Source organism: Rhineura floridana, chromosome 8 (assembly GCF_030035675.1).
Source record: "Rhineura floridana isolate rRhiFlo1 chromosome 8, rRhiFlo1.hap2, whole genome shotgun sequence".
NCBI classification, from domain to species: domain Eukaryota; kingdom Metazoa; phylum Chordata; class Lepidosauria; order Squamata; family Rhineuridae; genus Rhineura; species Rhineura floridana.
In genome coordinates this window covers 124,244,798-124,267,918 of record NC_084487.1, presented here as the reverse complement: position 1 = coordinate 124,267,918, position 23,121 = coordinate 124,244,798, and the positions used below count along the sequence as shown (strand labels likewise).

General features: G+C 40.4%; 1 protein-coding gene across 7 annotated transcripts in view; it reads left to right on the top strand.

The window, feature by feature from the left end:
• The window catches only part of SCUBE1 (signal peptide, CUB domain and EGF like domain containing 1), a 298,746-nt gene that overhangs the window by 198,400 nt on the left and 77,225 nt on the right, over positions 1–23,121 (top strand). For all 7 annotated transcript variants that reach the window (XM_061582352.1, XM_061582354.1, XM_061582353.1 and 4 more), the window contains one exon: positions 2,318–2,434. In XM_061582352.1, coding sequence (XP_061438336.1) covers positions 2,318–2,434 — 117 coding nt within the window. The remainder of the gene's footprint in view (positions 1–2,317; positions 2,435–23,121) is intronic.

Genomic DNA, 23,121 nt, shown 5'->3' with positions numbered 1-23,121 from the left:
CAGCATTTTTGGCAAATACCTTCAGTTCTATATGTTATGAGAAGCTATCCATCTTAAGTCCATGTGCAAATTAATGGACTGAGTCATGTGTTTCTCCATGATTAAGCACTTGGCCAGGAACAGAAGAGCAGGCATATCCAAAGAGCTGCACCTTTCCAGCCGGATTTTAGGGTTCTCTCTCTCTCTCTCTCTCTCTCTCTCTCTCTCTCTCTCTCTCTCTCCATGCCAAATCTCAAATTGGTATTGAAACTCCACTTAATTTCAAAAAGTGGTTTGCACAGGGACTTGCTGTTCACTAAACTCAGGTTCCAAACCCTGTTATATACTTCTCTGGATTGTTTGTTTGGTCAGGTACCTGTCAAACAGGTATGAAAAGTGTAGCGCGCATGCCATGTGAATGTCTTAATCATTTCAATTCTCTCAATAATAAGTGATGAGGGCAGGACTCATCTGGGGTTCCAAAGGAAACACATTGGATGGGGAAAGGGTTAATAACCCCTCGCACCCACCTCTACTTTTCTGCTCCAGGTTGCCTCTCCTGAAAGGGCTTCTCCATAGAACAAGCAACTGTTGGAGTTGTATGGGTTTAAGCATTATATGTAATTCAGCCCTAACACATCTTCCATGTAATGCAAACAATCCAAATAGGTATAAATGTGACTGAGCAATTAATATAGCTTTATGGAAACCCTTGTGATGATGGACTGCAATGAGCCATCTTACAGATTGAAATTTCATCTGTACCACATGGGAGGAACTTAGAAAGGTCTTCCAGAATATCAAAATTGTTAACCGCATATGGGCATTGGCTACTCTTACAAGGCCACAGCTAAATAATATCTCCGGGTTAATGTCCAAAACAATAGCCCCTCAACCTTTACTCACTTCTTCTGGTAGCATTCAAAAATACAAAATCTGTGACAGGACGCCATCGTGCTCTGTGTTTCCCTGCTCCCACTCCATTGACTGCCATTTTGGGCACCATGGAAGCCTGAAGCACAATGACATCGCATGGTATATTATATAGGATTAGTAGATGTTAATAGGGAAGAAAAGAGGAAGAGATGTGGGGTATAATGTCTAGTCGCAGACCAAGAAGCACCTACTAGATTAATACGCAGTTTAGCCCAAGGAGCAAAATCAGCACAGTTACTTCTCCCATCTCTGGATTATATAATCCATTTTGATTGTTGCTTATTATTTACTTCATAAGCACTATATACGTACCTGTATTGTGCCATTTATTGTATTTTATTGTAATGAAGTTGCACTCTTCTTTTCATGGAGTGGGACCTAATATCCATTCCCCATTATTGTAAAAGTTGCAAAAAGTGTTACAAGCTTTCTCTTCCATGTGTTTGCCCAACCGCCATTTGACATCCTACAAGCACTGGGAAATTTCAATGACACAGCTTGGAATGGGTTCAGTGACCTCAATTATGCCCTCCCCACCCACTCCAAACTCCTTTCAATTTGCAAAACGCTTTAAGTGGACAAAACCCAGATGCCTTTTGCTTGTAGTTCAGTAAGAACAGATTGGGCATGTAGATTCCTGTCAAAGTGATGTATGTAGTTCATTTTCCCTTAACTCTTTCTGTTAAGGAAAGGATTTGAAATTTTTAATTTCAAACGCAAAACTGCGCTTTGCTTTTCTGCAGCTCCCCCATCCTCAACTCAGGATTTTGTCAAGAGCAATCTTTTTCCCAAAATGGGTATTCCAAAGCCATAACTTGATAATGGCTAATAAGCCATTAAAACATACTTGGAAGTACGCTCTACTGAAATCACAGGGTTTTACTTCCATACAGTATGTATAGGTTGGGATGCAATTGCTCAATGTGTTGTTAGTTGAAACAATGGCCTTTCAAAATCTGCATATAAAAATCACTCCTGTTGGCTAAAGCAAGATAATATTGGTTACAATAATGAATACTCTCTCACAGTCACTTTTCTCTAATTCTGAGTGTGCGTAGTTGGAAGTAAAGCCCATTAATTGCAAAGGGACTTTCTAGTAAGCGTACAATTCTGTGCACACTTACTTGGGAATAAACCCCATTGATTTCCTTCGGACTTATTTCCCAGTCAACATTCATACAATTTGGATGTACGTGCTTTGCGGTTAAAGTTTTAAAGCCCTCGTGATAAACATAAGAGGCATATTGATGTTGCATGCTTAAGAATAGATTGCTTACATGGCTTGGTAACATTATGCAGAACACTTAGAAGACTACAATGTGTTGTGTCATTCTCTCTCTCTCTCTCTCTCTCTCTCTTTCCCTCCCTGCCTCCTCTCCTTTTTCTTTCTTTCATTTCTCAGAAACATGTGCTGTCAATAATGGAGGCTGTGACCGTACTTGCAAGGATACAGCAACAGGAGTACGTTGCAGTTGCCCAGTTGGATTTACCCTGCAGCCTGATGGGAAAACATGCAAAGGTCAGCTTCTGTTTGCTTTGCAATGCATCATTTCCCTTTAGCTGTTTCAGTACCAGAGGTTAAATGTACGGATATATATAATTGACACATAGACCTTAAGGATCTTAACATTGCGGTAAGCAAGCACAACTTGAAAGTCTATTCTTTCTTTGACCATATAGTTGTTGCTGGTATCTCTTGTTATTTGTGTTATAAACTGCTTTTGTAGCATGCCCCTGAGTTTCTTTTAAGTTATCTATTATGTCCTTTGGATAATTATTTCAGTGGGTGTGGAATTAACCATTTTGTGCCATCCAATTGAAATCTCTCTATGTTTTAATTTTTGTACATGATGATTAAGCAACTAAGTGAAGGTTTTTTGAAGAAAGGCAAATGATTTGGAGGTACAGATCCCAAAACTGTATATTTGTATGAAGTATGTAAAATCTTGGAAGGCATTCAGAAAGTATTGATGATGAATTTGAAGCAATATGAAGAGGCCAAGTTCTAGATTCTTATATAGCACCATGACAAGTAACAAAGTAAGTTTGTATATAGGTGTGTGTGCGTGTGCATGCATGTATGTGTGCGTTTGAGCATAGATGGATAATTCATAAATGCATATATTGGCTACTCTGACTAGCAGTCTCCCTCCAAGCTGAAGATCTTTCCCAAACCTACTACCTTGAAATTCTTCTACTTGAACACACCAGGGATTGGATTTGGGAGCTTCTGCATTCAGAGAATGTGCTCTTCCATTGACCTGTCGGCCCTCCCTTTGCCACAGTTTGAAAAGTGAGCAATAATAATCACAATAAAATGGATAGGTGAACTTCATGCATCTTGAAAGACAGCTTCAGTCTGAAAACCTGTGAGCTTTGGGGTGGAATTTACTAACATCGCAGTGTAATGTATAACACATAATGACCTCTATGATAATATATTAATTGATGTACAGGCGGTTGGCTCACATGGTTCATTGCCTTTGTGGAATTCACTTGTTTGTTCAGGATAGAATTTCCACTAACTTGTACAGTGTAATACTTCACATGTTTGCTGGAAGTTCCCATGAGCTTGGATCCTTATTTCTGTTCTGTGAATGGAACAAAGCCCAGTTCACAAAATTGGGCGTTCATGCCCCCCCTTCCCTCTGCAGCCCTCTGAAAACCTGCCCCCAAAGGTTGAAGGACTCTCTGGAACAGAATGGCATGTGATGCAGCGGGCTGCAGCGGGAAGGGAACTTGGTGAAAATCAGAGACAGTCCCTCCCCTTTGGACGGAAGGGGGACAACATCCTTTGATCAAAGCCATAATGTTCACTAGAGCATATTCCCAGGCATAGGATTTCAGTCTTCATCAGTTTCTCAAACTTAGAATTTTGTATGATTATGGAGAGCACCTATATGGTTACAGTAGCTAGTGTAGCATCCTTTGAGCTGTTGTGTTTTTCTGCAGTCTTTTATTCAAATCCTGGTCTTTCTGTCTTGTACAAAGCTTCGTCTTAATTTCACTGCTGATATTTGGTTGGAAGATCTTGTCAGTAATTGATGCAACTCTTTAAGCTGTTTAACTATCTGTTTAGTTTAACTATTTATAAGCAACTATTTAGTTGTTTAACTATCTAATGATGGTCATACTACTTATACCATTTCTTTGGCTGAGTTAGAGACAAGGGGCTGGTTCTTGTAACCATGTATATCATGAGGTTTGATTTCTCTGTGATTTATCATGGCTTCATGTATGAACTGTCTTTGTTGGAAAGCATTGTATTTGACATAATGTTCAAATTTATGAAAGCAATACAAGGTCTCAGAAGTTGTTTCAGTCCCTGATCAAGCCAATAAATTAATCTTTCAGATTAATTACTTTAAACAAGTGTAAGTAGGGGGCGAGAAAGCCTACCTTTGCATATATGCTGTTAGGGTCTGAACTGGCAGTGACTGAATAGGAAAGAGATCTTAAGGTTTTGGTGGATAGCTCAGTACTGCTCTACTGTGTGGCAGCTGTAAAAAAGGTGGGGGTGAATTCCATGTTAGGAAAGTGGTCAAAAATAAAACTTCCAGTACTGTAGTGCTTCTGTATATATCTGTAGTGTGACCACGTTGTTGTATCTCATAAAGGACACTGTTGAGCTGGAAAAGGTGCAGACAAGGCCCACCAAAATGATCAAGGGGCTGGAGCAACTCCCCTATGAGGAAAGGTTGCCACATTTGGGGCTCTTTAGAAAAAAAAAGTGAGCAAGATGGGATATGATAGAGGTGTATAAAATTATGCATGGTGTAGAGAAAGTGGTTAAAAAAAAGCTTCCCCCCCCCTCATAATATTGGACCTTGGGTCATCCAGTGAAGTCAAATGTTGAGAGATTCAGGACAAACAAAAATAAGCACTTATTCACACACCACATAGTTAAACGATGGAATTCACTGCCACAGGATATGGTGATCATGGTTAGACAAATTCGTGGAGGATATGTCTGTCAGTACTTACAAGTCATGATTAACATTTTTCAGCCCAAGGGTTGCACTCCCTCATGGGCAGCTTCCCAGGGGTGGAGCCACAAGCAAAAGTGAGTGAAGTAGTGGACGTGACTCTTACTTTTGTGCAGCAGGCTACACCTCAGTCACACAAAAGCCAGAGGTTTCTACCCCCGTATACATCTATCCATCCTCCATCAAGGCAAGCCAGAGGCATTATTATAGTTCAGGGATACATTTGAACCAGACAAAAGCACTCGGGGGGGGGCACAGCACAGAGCACAGCCTGGAAAGAGGGAGCATTACTTGGAGAGAGCCTGAAGGACCAGATTCAGGCTGCAGGTTCCCCAGCCTTGGGCTGCATGCTGCTTCATTGCCATTCGTTGACCTTATGTCCTGCTTCTGGGCTTGCAGGAGGTGTCTGTTTCTCCTAGGGATATGCTAGAATTCCACCCAATTTGGATTTGGTACTGAATTTTGCATTAATTCACTTATTGTCAATCGCTGAGGATCGGATTTTAATGTAGTGAATTTCCGTGGCTATTTTTGGAAACACACTCTTTTTTTTAGAAAACGTCCACCTGTAAAACATCGATTGTAAGAATGATAATTTATTGATATTTCCTTTTAAAATATTGATATTTCCTTCAAAATATCAATATTTTTAAAGGAAATATTGATTTTTCCTTTAAAATACATTGATATTAATATCAGTATTTTTTCTGAGTGAAAAACAACATGGATCGGTAAAAGCACTAGCTAGCAGATACAGAACGAACTCAAATTGATACCAGTCTGTTAGGTCAACGGTATGCTTTCAAACCGGCACTGGCCAACAGATCCTATCTCTAGTTGGGCCACTGTAAGAGACAAGACACTATTAGTTGTGCCTTTGGTTTGTTCAAGCAGGGCTCATCTTCTGTTCTTGGGTTCTTTATGTTCTTACCCATTGTTGTGTTGGATGTATTTGATGGATGTGTCGATGGAGCACAGTGGATGTGCTTGATGGATGCAGAATAGAATAGTGACAGGCTAGATCCCGTTGAAAGCAATCAGCCAGACCAGCACTAGGTTTTTAAGAGTCACTTTTCTGACAAGAAAGTTTTTCAGAAACATAATTACAAGCTCTCTCTCTTTGCCAACATACTATTCCCCCACACCACATCTGGTGCCTGCTTGCTAGCTATATACTGATAAGGCAGCTGCCAGGGCCTCGGTTGCTTGGCAACATGTCCTTGGGTTTGGCACGAACACCTCCAACTTTCGCTCTCCTGGCCTTGCAGCTCACGTATGGAAATTTAACTCTTAAGTAGTAATTTAACTGCTAACATGTTGACAGGAACCCAAGCTATGAAACAGAATGAATTATGTTGGGTAGCATCGATGAGTTTTTATATGAGGTTAAATAATATAGATTATATTGTTTATTGAACTAGATTGTCACTGCTAGCCAAATCTGGATGAAGGTGGTTGGGGGTCCTGGTGCAGTTCCCAAAAGATGTATGAAATTAGATACCAGAAAATACATCTTAAGGTATCGCAAAGACTAACAAATATATTATTACATGTAGCTTTCACGGACTACAAAAAATACTGTGAGCATGTACAGTTTCACAACTTTCAGCAAAACACACACACAAAAATTGAACAACTTTAATAAACAAAGAAAAATACTCTGAGCATGTGCAGCTTGATATTTTAAACTCACTTCTCATTGTTTTTACTCACATCCTAATTTGGGTCAGTCAAACTCTAAGCCTAACCTACCTCATATGACTATTATGAAGATATAGACGAAGGCAAAAAAATGGCTGCAAAAGGGGACTTATATCACCGGCATCAAATTTTGGTTCCTTTAACCAGATGCATGTGTCTTTGTACTATAAAGGTCCATATTTTTCTGGGTATTCCATCCCTATAAATTGGTTGCAGCCTTGGAGCTGTGCTAAGCTTCACCTAGCCTGCTTATTGCCTGTTTTACTGCTGTATAAATCCTACTTGTCTTCAGTTGCACAGGGGATTGATTCCTAAGAAAAGTTATCTTTGGCCTGTAACCACTGGAGGTGGGACACTGTGGAAAGCAGAGCGATATACTTTTATTTTATTTTATTTTTACTATTTTAATTTCATAGATAAAATCAGTCAATATTTTTCATAATTGCCTAGATTTTTTTTTAAAAAAATGACTCCCACTTTCCAGTGTTCTCCCCCAACAGCAAAACCATTGAGATAACTAACAAGATTTTTAAATGTTATAGAATATTTTTATTATATTAATAATAATTAATGGTGTCAAAATAACATTAAACACAGTGGGCTGCTTATATTTAAGAAAATTGATATTGCATTGATACTGACCCCCTCACCTTGAACTTTCTGCTGCTTCCTCACAAGACAGCCAAAACTGCAATCCCGTACCCTCTTACCTGGAAGCAGACCCTATTAAATATAAAGAGACTTACTTCTGAATAGACACATAGACCATAAGGTAGCTATACATTGAATTCTTAATGGCTACCTGGAGTTCAGCTATTTACTGTATAGTAGCATTTGCGAAAATAACTTGTTAGGAAGGAAGGAAGGGCAAAGGGGGAATCTAGTAGGTCTTTAGAACAACAGATATTCTAAGGACCAGAAAATGAAACAGAAGCTAGCAAGAAAAGTGGACTAAATGAGAGGGGAAAAACAGCAGCTCTTTAGGGACCTCAGGGGTCCTATAGGCTGGTGCCCAAATACCTCACTCATTGGTCACAGGTCTGACTTCACTCATTGGCTAAAAACACTGAAAAGCAGGAGCAGCCAGGCTGGCTTATCTCACAGAAATTGCATAGAAGGATGCATGCACATTTTACTTTATACCTTTCCTTCCAGTAGGGCTAAAAAAAATGTCTGGCCCCCTTTGCAGACATGGGCCCTGGTGCAATTGCACCATTTGTACTATAATACATCTGGCCATGTTGCTAACTCTCATGATTTTGGGTATAAAGTGTTTTTGCAATATATCTTTGATTTTCTTGCAGTATATTATCTATTGTGGTGTATTTATTTGTATATTTCTTTTATTTATTTGAGACAGAATTCTGTACTTTGGTTATGGCAGCTCAGGGGCTTTAGTTTATGGTGGAAGCCCACCCATGGAATATCAGATAAGCCTCTGGCACAACTGCATGAATCTACCCGTCCATATGCTATGCTGGCACAACTCCACTGGTGCAGCAGTCAAAATATGGCAAGAAAGGGAAAGAGCAGACGAATGCCTAATCCTATTCCCCTTCAGAGGTGAAACACGCCCCCCCCCAAATGGCAGAACTTTATGCTCACCACAGAAGTGACTTAAGGAAAATTTCTTCCATTCAACTCAACAAAACAAAAAACAAAAACCCACCTACATTGCCACAAAAGAGTATCGAATATGTTGCAGATCAGTACCTAATCACAGTGCAGCGGTTATATAAATATAAATCCCATCCACCTACAGGGACATCAGAGCTCAGCATGGGGCTTTCTCTCTCTGATGTCAGGTCGTGTGCAAGGGAGAACTCTGGTGATGGTGAGGGAGAGGGGGCACTTTGCATAAACCAGGCTTTCTCCAGAGCACGCAGAGGAACTTGAACACATTGCTAACTCTTCTGCTGCCAAGAACCTTAACAGGTACCTTGCCTTCGAATTCCAGACACAAGTACCCAGCCACAGCTCCCACTCAACTGCCACAACTGGGGTTACAGGACAGAGTGCCCCACACAGGTAAGCAAGGGAACAACCATGCTGCAAAGTAAAAGTGCAACAGCCTCCCATGTTCTCCCCTTCCTCTTGCTATATGTGAATACTGTGTCTTGCCCAAAGTGGGTTTCAGTAACACTTTGCTCACTTCACAGCTGGGAGCTATGTCTTTCACAGAGGGTAAGCACTCACCACCAAATCCTCATGAGTGCTTTTATCTTGCAGGATCACAGTCTAGGTACATGGAGCAGAACAAGCTGTTCCTGCAGAGGGAGTACCTCTGCAAGGGAGACGGGAGAAGTATGGCCTCAGTCCCTTCCTTCCCTGCTAGGGGGCTGGGGAAGTTGAGGCATGAGCATTGGAAGAACACTCAGAAGGCACCACTCACTCTTTCCTCTCCTTCCAGACTAGAGCTGGAGCAATGAGGGACTCTGCACCTGCTACCTTGCTGTGTGATGAGCTGCTGTCCAAGTTATGGGAGCCCTGCTGGTGGTTAGTGACTCCATACATGTACCTATCCCATTCAGGATTTCCTCCATCCTGGATGGTGGTTGATATAGACTATGTATATAGTTCTTTTTGTTGCTGTCAGGGAGTGATAGATAGGGATCCCTTTCTCTCCTTCTAGTATGGTCTGACTTCAGCTGCCCTCAGAAGTGGACTCTTAAGGGGAGATGGGGAAGGCATGAAGCTTGATGCTGTTGGGGCCACTCTCTACTCTTTCAGACTGCCTGTGCGATGTGGGATGCCGCCCTGGTGTATGAGGCAGACAGAGGAAGAGAGAGAAGGGAATAGGGAGAAAGGGTGGAAATTAGGGCTGTGTGCCAGATTCAGCGAAATCACAAACCAAATCTGGCCAATTTGTATGCTGTCTGGATCACATTGAACCAGCCACAAATATCTGCAGAGTAGATCAGCTTGTCCCAAATCGATTTGCAAAGATTTGTACAGATCTGTAGCTCAGAATAGTCTCTCATAAAGCCAGGCAGGGTGTCTCAGAAATGTAGCAATTTAATAACTACAAAACCATAAAAGGAGAGCACCAGGGTGGGAGAGGGGGAGGAAGGCTAGAATGCTATCACCCTACCCAACACTCTCCAAACACAGTACTTTTGTTGTTTTCTATCCTTTCCCAATCAATCCCAGTCTATTCCTAATTTTTAATGTATTTTTGTTGTCTGTTTTATTTTGTTGTTTTTGTTATTTTATCCTCTTATTTATTTTATTCTCCTTAATATTTATTAAATTTTGTGGGTATGTTTTGCCACAGTGTTTTGAAATTTTTTGTTGTTGTTGTTTTCCAGTTGCTAATCACAAACAATTAGCATCCAGCTTGTGTGGTTACACAATTTTATTTTTTATTATTACCCAACCAGCCAAACCTTGTGGACATATTAGTCAGCATTCTGGGTTCAGCATGATAAAAACAATAGTTGTTATGATTTCCAATTGCTAACCACAGTAAAGATTATTAATATTAAATAGTATTTTTATTTCCCCCCCTCACTTCTTTCTGATGTTGGTAACATGCTGCCTATATGTCAGGTTTTTTAAAAAAAATATTGGGGAGAAAAGCATTTAAAGGTGACTAGAATGAAACCCCCTGGAGATGCCCATCTGAAACTTGCCAGGGATAATTCCCTCTGTAAGGGTTACTATGTGTCTAAATTGCAAGTCTGTATGTGAGAAAACAAGACTGTTTTCTTCATTTTAATTTAAAAATATTTTAAACTTTAAAGGTGGCTAACATGGAAACACTTGGATCTACCCACCTGAAATTTGGCAGGACTAATCCTGTATAGGTGCTACCATGTCCCCAAATTTCATGACCTTACATGCATATGATCTACACAGTGCTGCCAAGCCCATGCCTGCCTGATGCTACCTACCTGTGTCTAGTCTTGCAATCCTATTTTTTTAAAAAAAACAACTCATTTTTTTATCAAAATCTCGAAGGAAGGAAAACGGCAAACACAGGAGCATATTACCCCTTATGGGACTCAAATTCACATCTCTAGTTTCCCAACCCTGTGCCCTATGCAGTGAGCCACTGGAGTTTGCTGCTGTCAGTATGTGGTTGTGGTTTTCCTTGTTGCCTATCCTGTCCTTCCTTTCTCTTGCTTGGTAAAAAATTCCTTTCCTCCCTTAGTGGGCCTTGAATCCTTGTGTCAGTGAGATCTCTGTGTACTCTTTACAGGCCTGTTCCCAAGAGAGCTGTTTGGGCGCTGTGTTATATGCCCTCTCATTCCTTCCCCTTGTGTGTTGTAATCAAAAACATTGCTTGTGAGCAGTGTGTGTTATAAGAGGAATTAAGCATCTGTGTGGGAGAGCCAGTGTGGTGTAGTGGTTAAGGTGTTGGACTACAACCTGGGAGACCAGGGTTCAAATCCCCACACAGCCATGAAGCTCACTGGGTGACCTTGGGCCAGTCACTGCCTCTCAGCCTCAGAGGAAGGCAATGGTAAACCACCTCTGAATACCGCTTACCATGAAAACCCTATTCGTAGGGTCGCCGTAAGTCAGGATTGACTTGAAGGTACTCCATATCCATATCCAAGCATCTGTGTGCAGGGATGCCTATGGCTCTTAGATGTTAGTGTGGCATTTATGTGATACGACAGCAATTTATTTTGGATTCTTCAACTTCAGAGTACAAGGATGGATGTTCATGAGTGGGGCAGGGGAGTGAGTTTGTATGAAGTGTATCTGGAATCTATTCCAGACCATACAAACTTAAGAATTTTCCACAAATGGCCTTAGGCAAGAGTATTCCTGCACCCCTCCAAAAGGCCAGACAAAGACTGAATGCATTTATGTATTTATTTAGTGCCATCAGATGCACATGGCTCTATACATGCTCAGTGGCAACAGAATACTTTCTAGGGAGGTGAAGAGGAGATGGAATATCATGGTGAAGGGCCTTGCTGACTGGCTCCTTGAACAGAAACATTCTACGTTACAACATTTTGTTGCAGGTTTTGATTTTAAGTTCTGTTGAACACAGTGTGATTCACTTCTGAGTAAATATGCATAGGATCTTTTTCAGTTTGCATTTCAAGCCAAATCTATCAAATTCACATCTTATGAAACAAAATGAGAAGCCAAATACAGCCATCCTTCATAATTTACACATATTTGAATTTTGCGATGCAGTTCACAAACCAACGATTACAAAAATGCACATATTAGGGGAAAGTATGCATACAAATGAGTATATGAGTGGAAAATAACATGCAAAGATGTCTAATTAGTCAAAACTGCTTCTAAAAATGTGCTTATGAGGAGAAATTTGCACTAAAATGCTGGAGAATTTTTAAGAGGAGTTTTTTTAAAAAAAATGCAAATTGCTTCAGAAATGTGGAGAACTGAATTTAAGATTAGAAAAATGAGCAACTGAGAGAACTGAAAATGGCAGGTCTTTCCATTCCTGAGTGACACCCCACCTCAGTACTCCAGATACAAACCCCCAACAGGAACCTCTCCACTCCTCTAGCTTTGGATGCACCCCACAAAGGTAAGCAAGGGAGAGCTCTGAGGCATGACTGTTACAAATCTCTCCCATACACATATACTCTGTTTGCATGTGGAAACTGGGTGTTGGCTGAGCAACCCTTCCTCTCTCAACAGCTACAGAAGTGTTTCCAACACCGGAGACAGAGGATAGGTATCTACAGAGCAGAAGAAGGGTTGGTAGCCATGAAACATTGCATGCAAGTAAGCTGTCACCATGAACCAGGGAAGGCACGTGAAAGCACAGCCATCTTCTATGGCAAATACAAGGCACTCCAATGCTACTGCTAGCCAATCAACACTATTTTGCTGTGGGAATGGAATTTTCTGAAAATCTCAATACTGAGTTTATCTGCACTGGTTTTTGTAATCCCAGTCTTGCTCCTTGATATGGACAAGAAGTGGGTTAAATTTTCCAGAAGTGGGTTCTGTTAAAAATATGAGCAATTCTTGCATAATTATACATATTGTTATACATATAATATTCAACATTTTATATGCGTATACACTCCAGATTTCCTAAAGTAACCAGCATATAAACATACACATACAACAATGCATATAACTGTATAAAATACTTATGTTTTAATACTTACACAATTATGTTGCACAAATATCATACTGCATGGGCTTGACGGTTACATATATAATATACATATTTTCTGCATATAATTTTGCAAATAATTAGTTAATTTTTTTTTAAAAAAAACAACAACAACAAGCAGCCCGGACATGAGCAGGCACTCGATGCAAGAGCTAGCCTGATGTAGGCAAAGCTGAAGCAGGACTGAACCATCAAATTCGGTATATATATATATATATATATATATCCATTTAAAACTGGTTCCTCCTGCATCTCTTCTTGCAGGATCAGAAACTAGCCTTATGGAGCATTGCAGATAAACTACAGAAAGATCTCCATTGCAGCTCCCTACAAAGGAGCAATGAGTATTGTCTCAGTGGTATTTCCCAATAGATGAATCTTATAACGTATATGTCAGGACATCACACAGGTAGAAAGGTAGATGAAGCATGAAAACTGGAAGAGTACCTAGATGACAGTACTCACTATCACTTACTCGGCTTCTATGTCAGGGGTCACCAACCTTTTTAGACCAGTAGACACATTTGAAATTTTGTGGAAGTGTCATGGCTACCAGTCACAAACGGCCAGAAGACAACACAAAAATGCTTCCACATCTAAAAGCACAGATAAAGAGACAGGACCACAAAATGGTGTAGACATGTGTCCCACATCAGCTGCCCAATCAATGATGAAAAAAGCCACTACCACTGCCATGCTTGCTCAAAGAGAAGCTCTGTTCAGAAAGGGCAGGAAAGTGTATATCCAATCATGGCATCTACTGTATGTGGGCATATTTTAAGGGGGCGTGTTCAGTGTAGGAGAGGCTGAATTAGTGCAAACAGGAATTGTGCAGGAAAAGCAAACAATCTCATGCATTGTGGATTTTTTTGTTTTGTTTTTCTCTCTTTTAATAACTTTTTATTTATTTTCCATATGCTGTGTACAGATAAATCATTGATATCCAGTGCAGGTAAGTAATACTATAAGCATACAGAGATAAATGATGCAACAATGATAATCCAATATCTATAAGCAGAAAATAACAATAGTAACAAATGTTCCCCCTTCTCCTAGAGTGCATTCTGGATTTGTGAAAGGATATTTACTGGGACCTTTGGCGGGCACCATAGAAGGTACTGGTGGACACAGTGGCACCCATGGGTGCCACATTGACAACCTGATCTATATACAAACTGAAACTATCTGCTGCAGCTGATTACTACCTGCGTGTCTCTCTGGGCTCTTTCCAGGAAGCTGTCCAATAGGTCCAAAGCAAAGACATTTTAAACTCCTACCACAGTGCGGTCTACAAGTGAGGCCTATGGTACCACTAACAGCAGCAGTGCAAATTCAGCCGATCCCTGTGTTCCATTTCCAGGCTTCTAGGCTGGGCAAGAGAGCTGTCCAGCAGTGCCAGCAAGGTTACTAGAAGTCCAAGAGCAAAGTGCTGAACAGCAGGGGAGCTGTCCAGGAGGTTGTTGGAGTGAAGATCTGGCTTATAGAGTAGTTGCACTAGCAGCAGGCAGGCGCCATGCATTTTTTGTAGCCAGAACCTGTTGTACTGGTGGGGTTCTGATCTTGACCATTTTTACATTCCTTCCTTGTGTTTCCCTGTCAAAATGTTGTTGTTTGTAGGGTGTGTGTGTGAGGTATAAGGGAATTCCTGGCATGTGTCATTTATGGGACTTGTGCTCAACACTCACAGTGAGTCACACTGGTGAAGACAGTGCTTTGTGTTTGTGCCTGTTAGGTTGTGTCTTGTCAATATAGAGGTTAGGATGACCATAGTGGTGTGTTCCACTATGGTCATGGATGGCTAATGTGAAGTCATTGTCAGCATGCCTTGGTGGGAATGGTGGGTGTTGACAATGGTGTCATGGAGGCTGCAGATGTGTCTGACAGTTTCTTCTAACCTTTGCCACTGGGAGTGCATAGGATCATAGTGGGCTGCAGACACAGCAAAGATTATAGGATTGCTCTGCCTGAGCTCTGGGAAACGTGCTTTCTTCATTTATTGCAGATTTTAAATTCAATTTCGTTAAGATGAATTTTGCCTGATTCATTGGCATGAAAACTTAACCATGAGATGCGTAATTGATGCGCTTGAGTTCCTACCTGCTGGTCTTGATAGCTTTCATGTTTCTTTCATTCTGTTGATCTTTATATACAGGTTGTGAGAAGGGGAAGGTGGAGGAAAGATGTTAAAGATCATCTTGAACGTATAACCACATAAAAAGAGCCTTGCTGGGTCAGGCTAAACGCCAATCTAGTCCAGCATTCCTTTTTCCACAGTAGCCTACTGAGTGCAGTAGCACGCTTCTGCTTGTGTTCATCAGCAACTGGTATTCAGAGGCATAACCGTCTCTGGATACTGGAGGTAATATATAGCCCGCATGACTAAATAGCCATAGATAGATTATTACACTGTGTATGGATGGGAAAATACAAGCATCTTTAAGGACGTTTAAAAAGTGTTGCATAGGGCCCAACCCTGCCATTAAAGAGTCAGTAAGGAGGCCAACTTTGAGGTAGAAACACTGACTTAGTTTCATACCTGTGTTGAATACTCATATTGGAGCCAATGTATTTGTGCTTTGGCAAGTTTGAGTGTTTTATAGTAGAGGACTGCAGTTTCAGAAGTGGTTGGACACTTTCCCTCTACTGCAGGGATGCAGAGCATCATCCCAATAGTCAGGGATGATAGGAGTTGTACTCCAGCAACATTTGGAGGGACAGAGATTTTTCACCCTTCTCCACAGCAGTGGTTTGAAACTGTATCCCATGGAACCCTGGGGTTCCTCAGAAGCTTGTCAATGTTTCCTCAATAAGAACCTTGGTAATGGCAGACAGTGGCAGAAGAACTTGTCCACCATTACCAAAAATTGGGCAAAGGAGGAAGATGGAATTGGTATTATTTATCCTTATTGGTTTAAAAATAATCTTATATGATCATGATATTGTTTCAATAACCATGATTTCTATTTATGTGGTTCCGTCTATTCTTGGCTGTTTAGAATATCCTTCAGTCATGTTCTGAAACCATTTCTCCCTGCTATGCAGTGTGCTAAATATGAACTCATTTTTCTCAGGACCAGCCTGAGATTTTGTAAGCCAGTTCAGGGGTGCAGGGGCTGCTCCTGTCCCTGACCCCTTGGCATATGTCCTGTGCAGATACAAAGGAACAGGTAAAAAATTTGAACATTTCATCTTGAAGTTGCCAAAGAATATTTGAGTTCTGGAACTTCCCTTCATTAAAGTAATATATAGCTGAGTTTTGCAGGGATACATGATCGTGTAACATTTTTAACCCTTTGTAAGCACATCTGAATCTTTGCCTAAAACAAAACAGATTGATTGATCTCACATATACTTGCTTAGACATCTCTGTCACCCTTTGTACAACAATGGACCTCAAAAGCTGTAGAATTTTGTTCCACCAGCATAAGAGCCCTTCGTAACTTTCTCATACGTTGTTTAACCATGGGGGTGTTACCCTCGGATTATTTGACTGGATGCTCTTTTAAGCAAACATTTCTTGCTCTTTCTGTCTCATTGTCATGGTTACCTAGCTATGTAATACACTGCCTACTTCCTTGAAATAAATCCTTATCACTTGGCTTTCACACACTAGAAAGTACTGCATGTGTTTTCAAATACTTGATAATGCATTTATGGTTTGTTTATGTATGTGTATGAATGGGATAGACAGAATAACTATTATTTCCCATGGAATTAAGGAAGGTAATAGCAACTCTATAGGTTGTACCCAACCTAACCATATTCAAAATTATGTTGAAATCAATGGACTTAACTTAGTCATGAAGTCCATTGATTTTAGTGGGTCTTCTCTGAGTATGGCTTGGTCAGATACAATCCACCCTCTCCACAATGCTTCCCCAATGCTGTCCATATATTTGGGGGGGTGTCTGCAGTGGAACAGTCTGCGTATTCTTGTTGGCTGTCCCCATGAGTTGGAATCCTGTGCGCTTGTGTTCAGTACACTGTCCCAGTGCAGACATGCTTCCCAATGTGCAACATGTGCAATGTGCAACACAGGCAACGGAATGTGGCTCTGTTCCCCTGCCTTATGCAATTCTTACTGTGTGTCCTTGTTTCTTGATGTTGCTTTTAGTAACTTGTTTTTTATTGTTATTTTTATGTTTTTATATTTTGCAAGCTGCTTTGAAGGACTCCTTTTTAGAGGGGATAAATGTTGATATAAAAAAGTCTTGTGACAAATGAAGCAGTGGAGTGGTATCTGCCAACTAATAGAGATACAAAGGCTCAAACATAGCTGTCAATAAATTAAATTAAGCAATAACTGAAACAAAAGCTTGTTTAAAAAGGTATGTCTTAAATTGCCAATAGAACCCAAATACACACTTCCTTTGTGCCACCGCAAAAGAAGTCCGCTCGTGCATTGCCACTAACTGTGCCTCAGAAGGCTGTGGCACACGCAAGAGGAATGCAGCAGCTGATCTGAAGAGAAGGGAAGATTCTCACAGCAGGAAATGGTCCTTCAAGTACCTTGGCCTCAAGCTGCCTAGCACTTAAAGCACCTTGAACTGCACGCAGAAACAGCCAGATAGACAGTGCAGTGATACAAGGGCCTGCATGATCCCAGCACTTTGGCCCGGTCAAGATTTTAGAAGCAGCATCCTGTACTAACTGAAGTTTCTAAATGGCTTTCATAGAGAAGTCCATACAGCTGTCCAATCAAGATGAAACTAATGTATGTAGGACCATGGCCAGGTCTGACTGTACCAGGAATGGATGCAGTGACACACCAGCCAAAACTGGGCAAAAGCACTTCTTGAAATGAGTAACACTTCTTTAGTTACCTGAAATGTTTGGAAGATTTGGACCTTTGATGCTTGTCGTATAGGAAAGAGACATTTTACAGTTTTATAGCATGTCTTTTACAATTGCATTTTTTGATTCAATAGAAAAACGAAACATATTTTTAAAACTTAATATGACAACTCAGCATTTTTAGTGGCCTGCATCTTTTATGTCTGCTACATCATGTGGTTATCATGCAATAAATAGTCCTTTGTCTTTAGTTTCATATCACTGAACTAACCAATCTAATTTTTAGAAAGCATTATTTCTCCTAAATTTTAAAAGGAAAACTTCACACCTGTACAAGATTAACATCTAATCTCTGTATGACTTGTACTTGGGTTTACTCGGTTTGTTTTGTATAAATCTAATTACCTCTAATTCAAAATAAGAGATCATAAATGTTTGTTTTACTGATCTCTTGGCAGCCTTCAAGCCCTTTTTAAAATTGATTAGCTGGTGGATAATGTTAAGAGTGGATATGCCCCGGAGAGAAATAGCTGACACCCAAATCCATGTGTGACAGATTTCCATTTATATTTGAAACCATGCTTTTTTAGGACGTTACTGAGATAACATGTGAAAAAGGAGAAAGTGACGTGACAGAAATTTGTTGAAACCTGCCCTAGCCTTTCTGTGCTCAGATAGCACTTGCACACAGCCGAGTGCTTTACAGGAATCACTTTGTGACAAATGCAGACTAGAAAACTTTATTCAGCCTATTTGCAAAGTTTGTTGATTAAGGAAATAGTTTACTTAATAACCTGAAAAAATAATTTGTTCATAAGCTCTCTTTTATTTCTTATCAGGAAAGGACTTCAAGAAAAAATATCTTGAAGAACAAGCTCAAGTGAATAAAAGGGCACCTTCCATATGCATTAACCAGTGAAGGATGCCACTGCACATGGGCAAACAAGGGGAATCAGTGTACATTAGACTATTGGTCTCTGCTGTCAGCTGCCCAGTGATCCAAAATCATATGTACATTCCCAACAAATTACTGTGCAAATTGCTTTTGCACCCTTTGCAAATTACTATTGTTGTTATTATTATTATCGTTACTATTACTAATTTCATTTATGAATCACTTCCTATGAAGCATCTTGAACAAAATTTACAATACAATAAAAACATACATAGAAATTGCATATATATATAATTGTTAAAACAATTGTGCATATATAGATGTTTTAAGTAAATTATTTATTTATTTATTTAAAACATTTATATACTGCTTAATCATTTGCATTTCCATGCAGTGTACATAAAAACAAGCCATATGTAAAATAACAAAATAAAAGCATCATAAAACAGTGCTATCTTAAAACGCCTGCTAGAACAAGGAAGTGTTAGTCATGCACCTGAATTTCAACAAGGAGAATGCCTGTCTAACCTCTGTTGGGAGGGAGGTCCATAGGCTTGGGTCCATTACACTGAAAGCATGATTTCTAATTGTTACAAGCCCTGCATCTGAGTCATGGGGAACCACCAGCAGAGACTCTTCTAAAGGCTGGGATGTAAGGGATCAGGCTTAAGATATCCTGGACCGGAGCTACTTGGGCAACTTTGGATTCTGCCAATCACATTAACATTCCTTATAGTTATTGGAAAGGCCACAGCTTGTTAGTTTTCATGTCCAAATTCCTTTAAAGGTGCAGTGCAGACACCTTTTAAATTTTAAATGGTTTTTCCAATGTGCACAGTTGTTTGTGGTAATGGCTTATTTAGATTGGGGAGATGAGACTCAGAAACAAAAGAAACAGAAGGTAAGTAAAATAGCAAACCAAGCTGTAAGAAAGGCAAAAATTCTCACAAACGAAAGGAACAATAGAAACCCAAACTAAGAAAGGCAGAAAATAAATGCAGTTTAGTTGCTGATCCCAGGAATACTTACCCTCTTTATTAGACACCTCTGCCACTTTCTCCTAAACTGTCTGTGACACAGACAACTGACTCTTTAACTCTATGTACTCCAGCATGAACTGCAACGGAGGCAGTAATAGAGTTTCCCTTGTGTACCTCAACTGTTCACTTGCTTCTCCAAACTTGAGGGAGAAAGGTTAAGCACTCCTCAACTGCACGCCTCTTTTGCTTAGATTAAATTAGAACCTCCCCAGCTTTCTGTGCAGGCTGTTTCATGCCTACTTTGGTCCTCACTCCTACACTGGCAAAGGACTCTTCAAACCCCCATCACCACCTCTATGGCATGAATGGAGTTGTGGTAGAACCCTCCTCTTTCATATTTGCATGTGGCTTCCTGAAAATCACTCCCCTTCCAGTTGCTTTTACCCCATGAGTTGTGATATATTTTTCTGAGAGGTAGTAAAAACATCTTGCAGGGTTTTTCGGTGGGAGAATGTCAAGAAGCCCTACCCCATTCTCACCCCCGCCCATGATGGCCTTCCAATTCCCTTCATAGCCTCACTGGCTGCATTTTATAAAAACAAAACCTGTCCCTGAAAAATCATATGGAAGTCCATATAAAGCTTAGTCCCATCCTTAGTTGGCAACCAAGGTTCTAAATTAAGTATGCATAGAAGACACATGTTCAGCTAGCTTGTATGAGAGTAGCAATTCTGAAAAATCTGTAATGTCCAAAATGTGCCTTACAATTTATTGGCAAACTTGAACACTTTATAAAAGTGGTGTATGAATGTGTGTGTGCGCGCACACACCAGATACACACAATCCAAGTTTGATGCAAACCAGGTCCTCCCAGACATTTGAGAACTCATGCCATCAATTACACTGAGCAAATCTTCTTGGCATAGCATTAAAACCAAAAAGAACTGTCACTTCCTTCTTGTCCATGTGCAGCCATGCAACTTATCTTTAGACACCTAGGTTTTATATTCCCCTGTTGAAAGTTTCTGAAACAATAGAGTACCATTTGAGGCATAAGCCAGACCTGTATTTCAGTTTTGTTTTTTGATTTTTTGCTGCCAATATTCTTCTAACATTTACAACGCACACATTTTCAAACATTGTTATGTATACAACAAAATGATTTCTGAAAGTTAACACATGTGTAACTTTATTTGTTGGCATTTATATCTTGCTCACCTTGCCCCATGTTAATCTTGCCTTTCCTTCCTGCCATCATCCTGTGGCCTTCATCACATCATCACCCTCACGTGCATTTACATTGTGAACTCCCCAAAGTGGAGAACTTTGTGATTTTTTAAATATATATATTATTCAGTAAAACACCATGTATACATACATACATACATATATGAAAAAGGGTATGGTTCACACATTCAGGTGAATCACAATTCTGATGAATATTTGAAATGAAAGCTTTAGCTGTGGTGTTCATTCTGTGATGGGCCATTTACACATGAGCCATCGTTTGCCTTTGCAATCTGGTAATGAATGTGCATTTGTGAACAAGATCTAAGAACTGATTTTCTGCCTTGTCCCCTTATGAGAATTTATGGCTATACGTACAGGTATATGTTGAAAACAATGACTTAGTACACATATTTTGGCTCTGATAAAACTGGATAACAATCTGCACAAAGCTAAATGAGGTCCAGGTTCTTTTGTGTTGTGGGATAATTCGTTAGTTTTGCATGTCTGATAACAAGACTTTTTATTTATAGCTATGGAAAGAAAAATAATGTGGGGCATTGACTTGGTTAGACGTGATACAGTTGGATCCTGTTCCCTTTCAAGTAAAATGCAGAAACACTCCATAGAGTGAAATAATTTTTACATGCCTTGTCAGTTGCTGTAGCCATGGAAAGAAATACAGTGCACACTGAGACATGGTATTATTTATATTGCTCAGAATGTTTTTGCAGTTAACAGCTTTGACCTCACTCCTGTTTTGAAGGTCCTGGTTTCAAACAGCACCATGAAAGTGCATGATTCACAATTTTGATCCAAGTCTCTTCAGTGGCTGTTCAATTAGCAGTGCCTCATCAGCTTTAGTAGAATACTGCCACTTTATATCAAATAACTTGGTCTCCTAAAGTCAAAGATTCGTGTGTTTTTTTCTTCAGAGATCCCAAAAAGATGAACTATCATTATGTTGAAGTGTGGTATAAAAGCTTATGAAACATATAAATCTGATGAAACGAGAAATATGTAGAGACATCATTTTTATATACTATTATTCCATTATTCTATCTAACGGAGCAACCCAAAGTCCCCACTCCCCAACTGGTGCAGCTTTACAGAGCAGTGGGGCATTGCCACGTCTGCAGCACAGTCTGGCATGGCTGCTGGGACAGAAGGTGGGGGTCAGGCAGGTTGTTGTGCCATCTGGACAGCAGTGAGGCTGGGTCAGTGGAGACTGATGGCTCCAATGTCAGTGGGGCACTGAATCCCCTCTAGGTTTTAGTCTGAACCTTCAAGGAGCTGTCCAAGGTACTGGACCTATTTTAGGAATCAGATTCAGTGCCTCAGATAGCTTGTTGAAAGCAGGCTAAAGCTCGGAGTGGATTTACTGCCTCACTGACATCAGAGCCACCAGTCTCCACTTTAGTAGATCCCGAGGCAGCTCAGCCTTTCCCCCCTCCTTCCCTGCCTGCCTTGCCACCTCTAATCACCTGCACATCTGGCGGACAGCTCTGTGCTAGTGGAGTGCCACATCACTCCACAGACACCGGCTGACAGAGGCTGTCAGGACAGATGGATGGACACCACCACCCACTCTAACCCCTCTCCCCAGCCCAGCACAAAGGGGGCTGGGATTGCTCTGTAAGGGACCAGGGCCAGCCGATTTTGTTAAAGAGAATGAGGCAGCCACTTCAGGGGCAGATGCTGGAAGATGTGGAATGGCAGAGAGACGTTGAAGATCAAAACTGTGTGTGCCACTTGGCCTACCCTGTGCCCCTAAGCTAGCGTGCTGAACTGCCAGTCTGGTTTGCTTCTGTATGTGGAATGGAGTGGGCACCACAGTCTCTTTCACCTCAGGCAGCTAAATGTCTGTGGATGACCCTGTAAGGGTCTGCTGAAGCAAGCCAGGGTAAAAAAAAAATGGTCCTAAGCAGTTTTCATCAAAAAGCATTACTTTCCCCTTGATAAAGAGTTTACTTGAAATATGCTGGGAACCAATACTGTTTCTCAAGCTATCTTTTTTATTCTTGGCTTCTTCTACAGCTGTTTTTTAAATCTCTGTTGCATCTCTGATATTTCCAAGTATTTCCTGTTCCAAATACAAACAAAACAAAGCAAAAATGTCAGATGTTTTGGTTGGTTCTACTGTTGTATAAACATAGATATTCAAAGCAAATTTAGAGTTCCAGTTAACTTACTGGTTAAGAAACATAGTATTTGAATTAGAGACTGGGAGCCAGTCTGGTGTAGTGGTTAGAGTGTTGGACCTGGAAGACCAGAGTTCAAATTCTCTCTCAGCAATGAAGCTGACTGGGTCATCTTGGGTCAGTCACTGCCTCTTAGCCTAACCTACCTCTCAGGGTTATTTTGAGGATAACATGGACAGGAGGTAAACCATGTAGGCTGCCTTGAGCACCTTGAAGGAAAGGTATGAATGTATGAATAAAAGTATGAATAAATAAAAAATAAATAAAATAGTGTTTACTCTGACACAGAAAATTGCCTTCATTT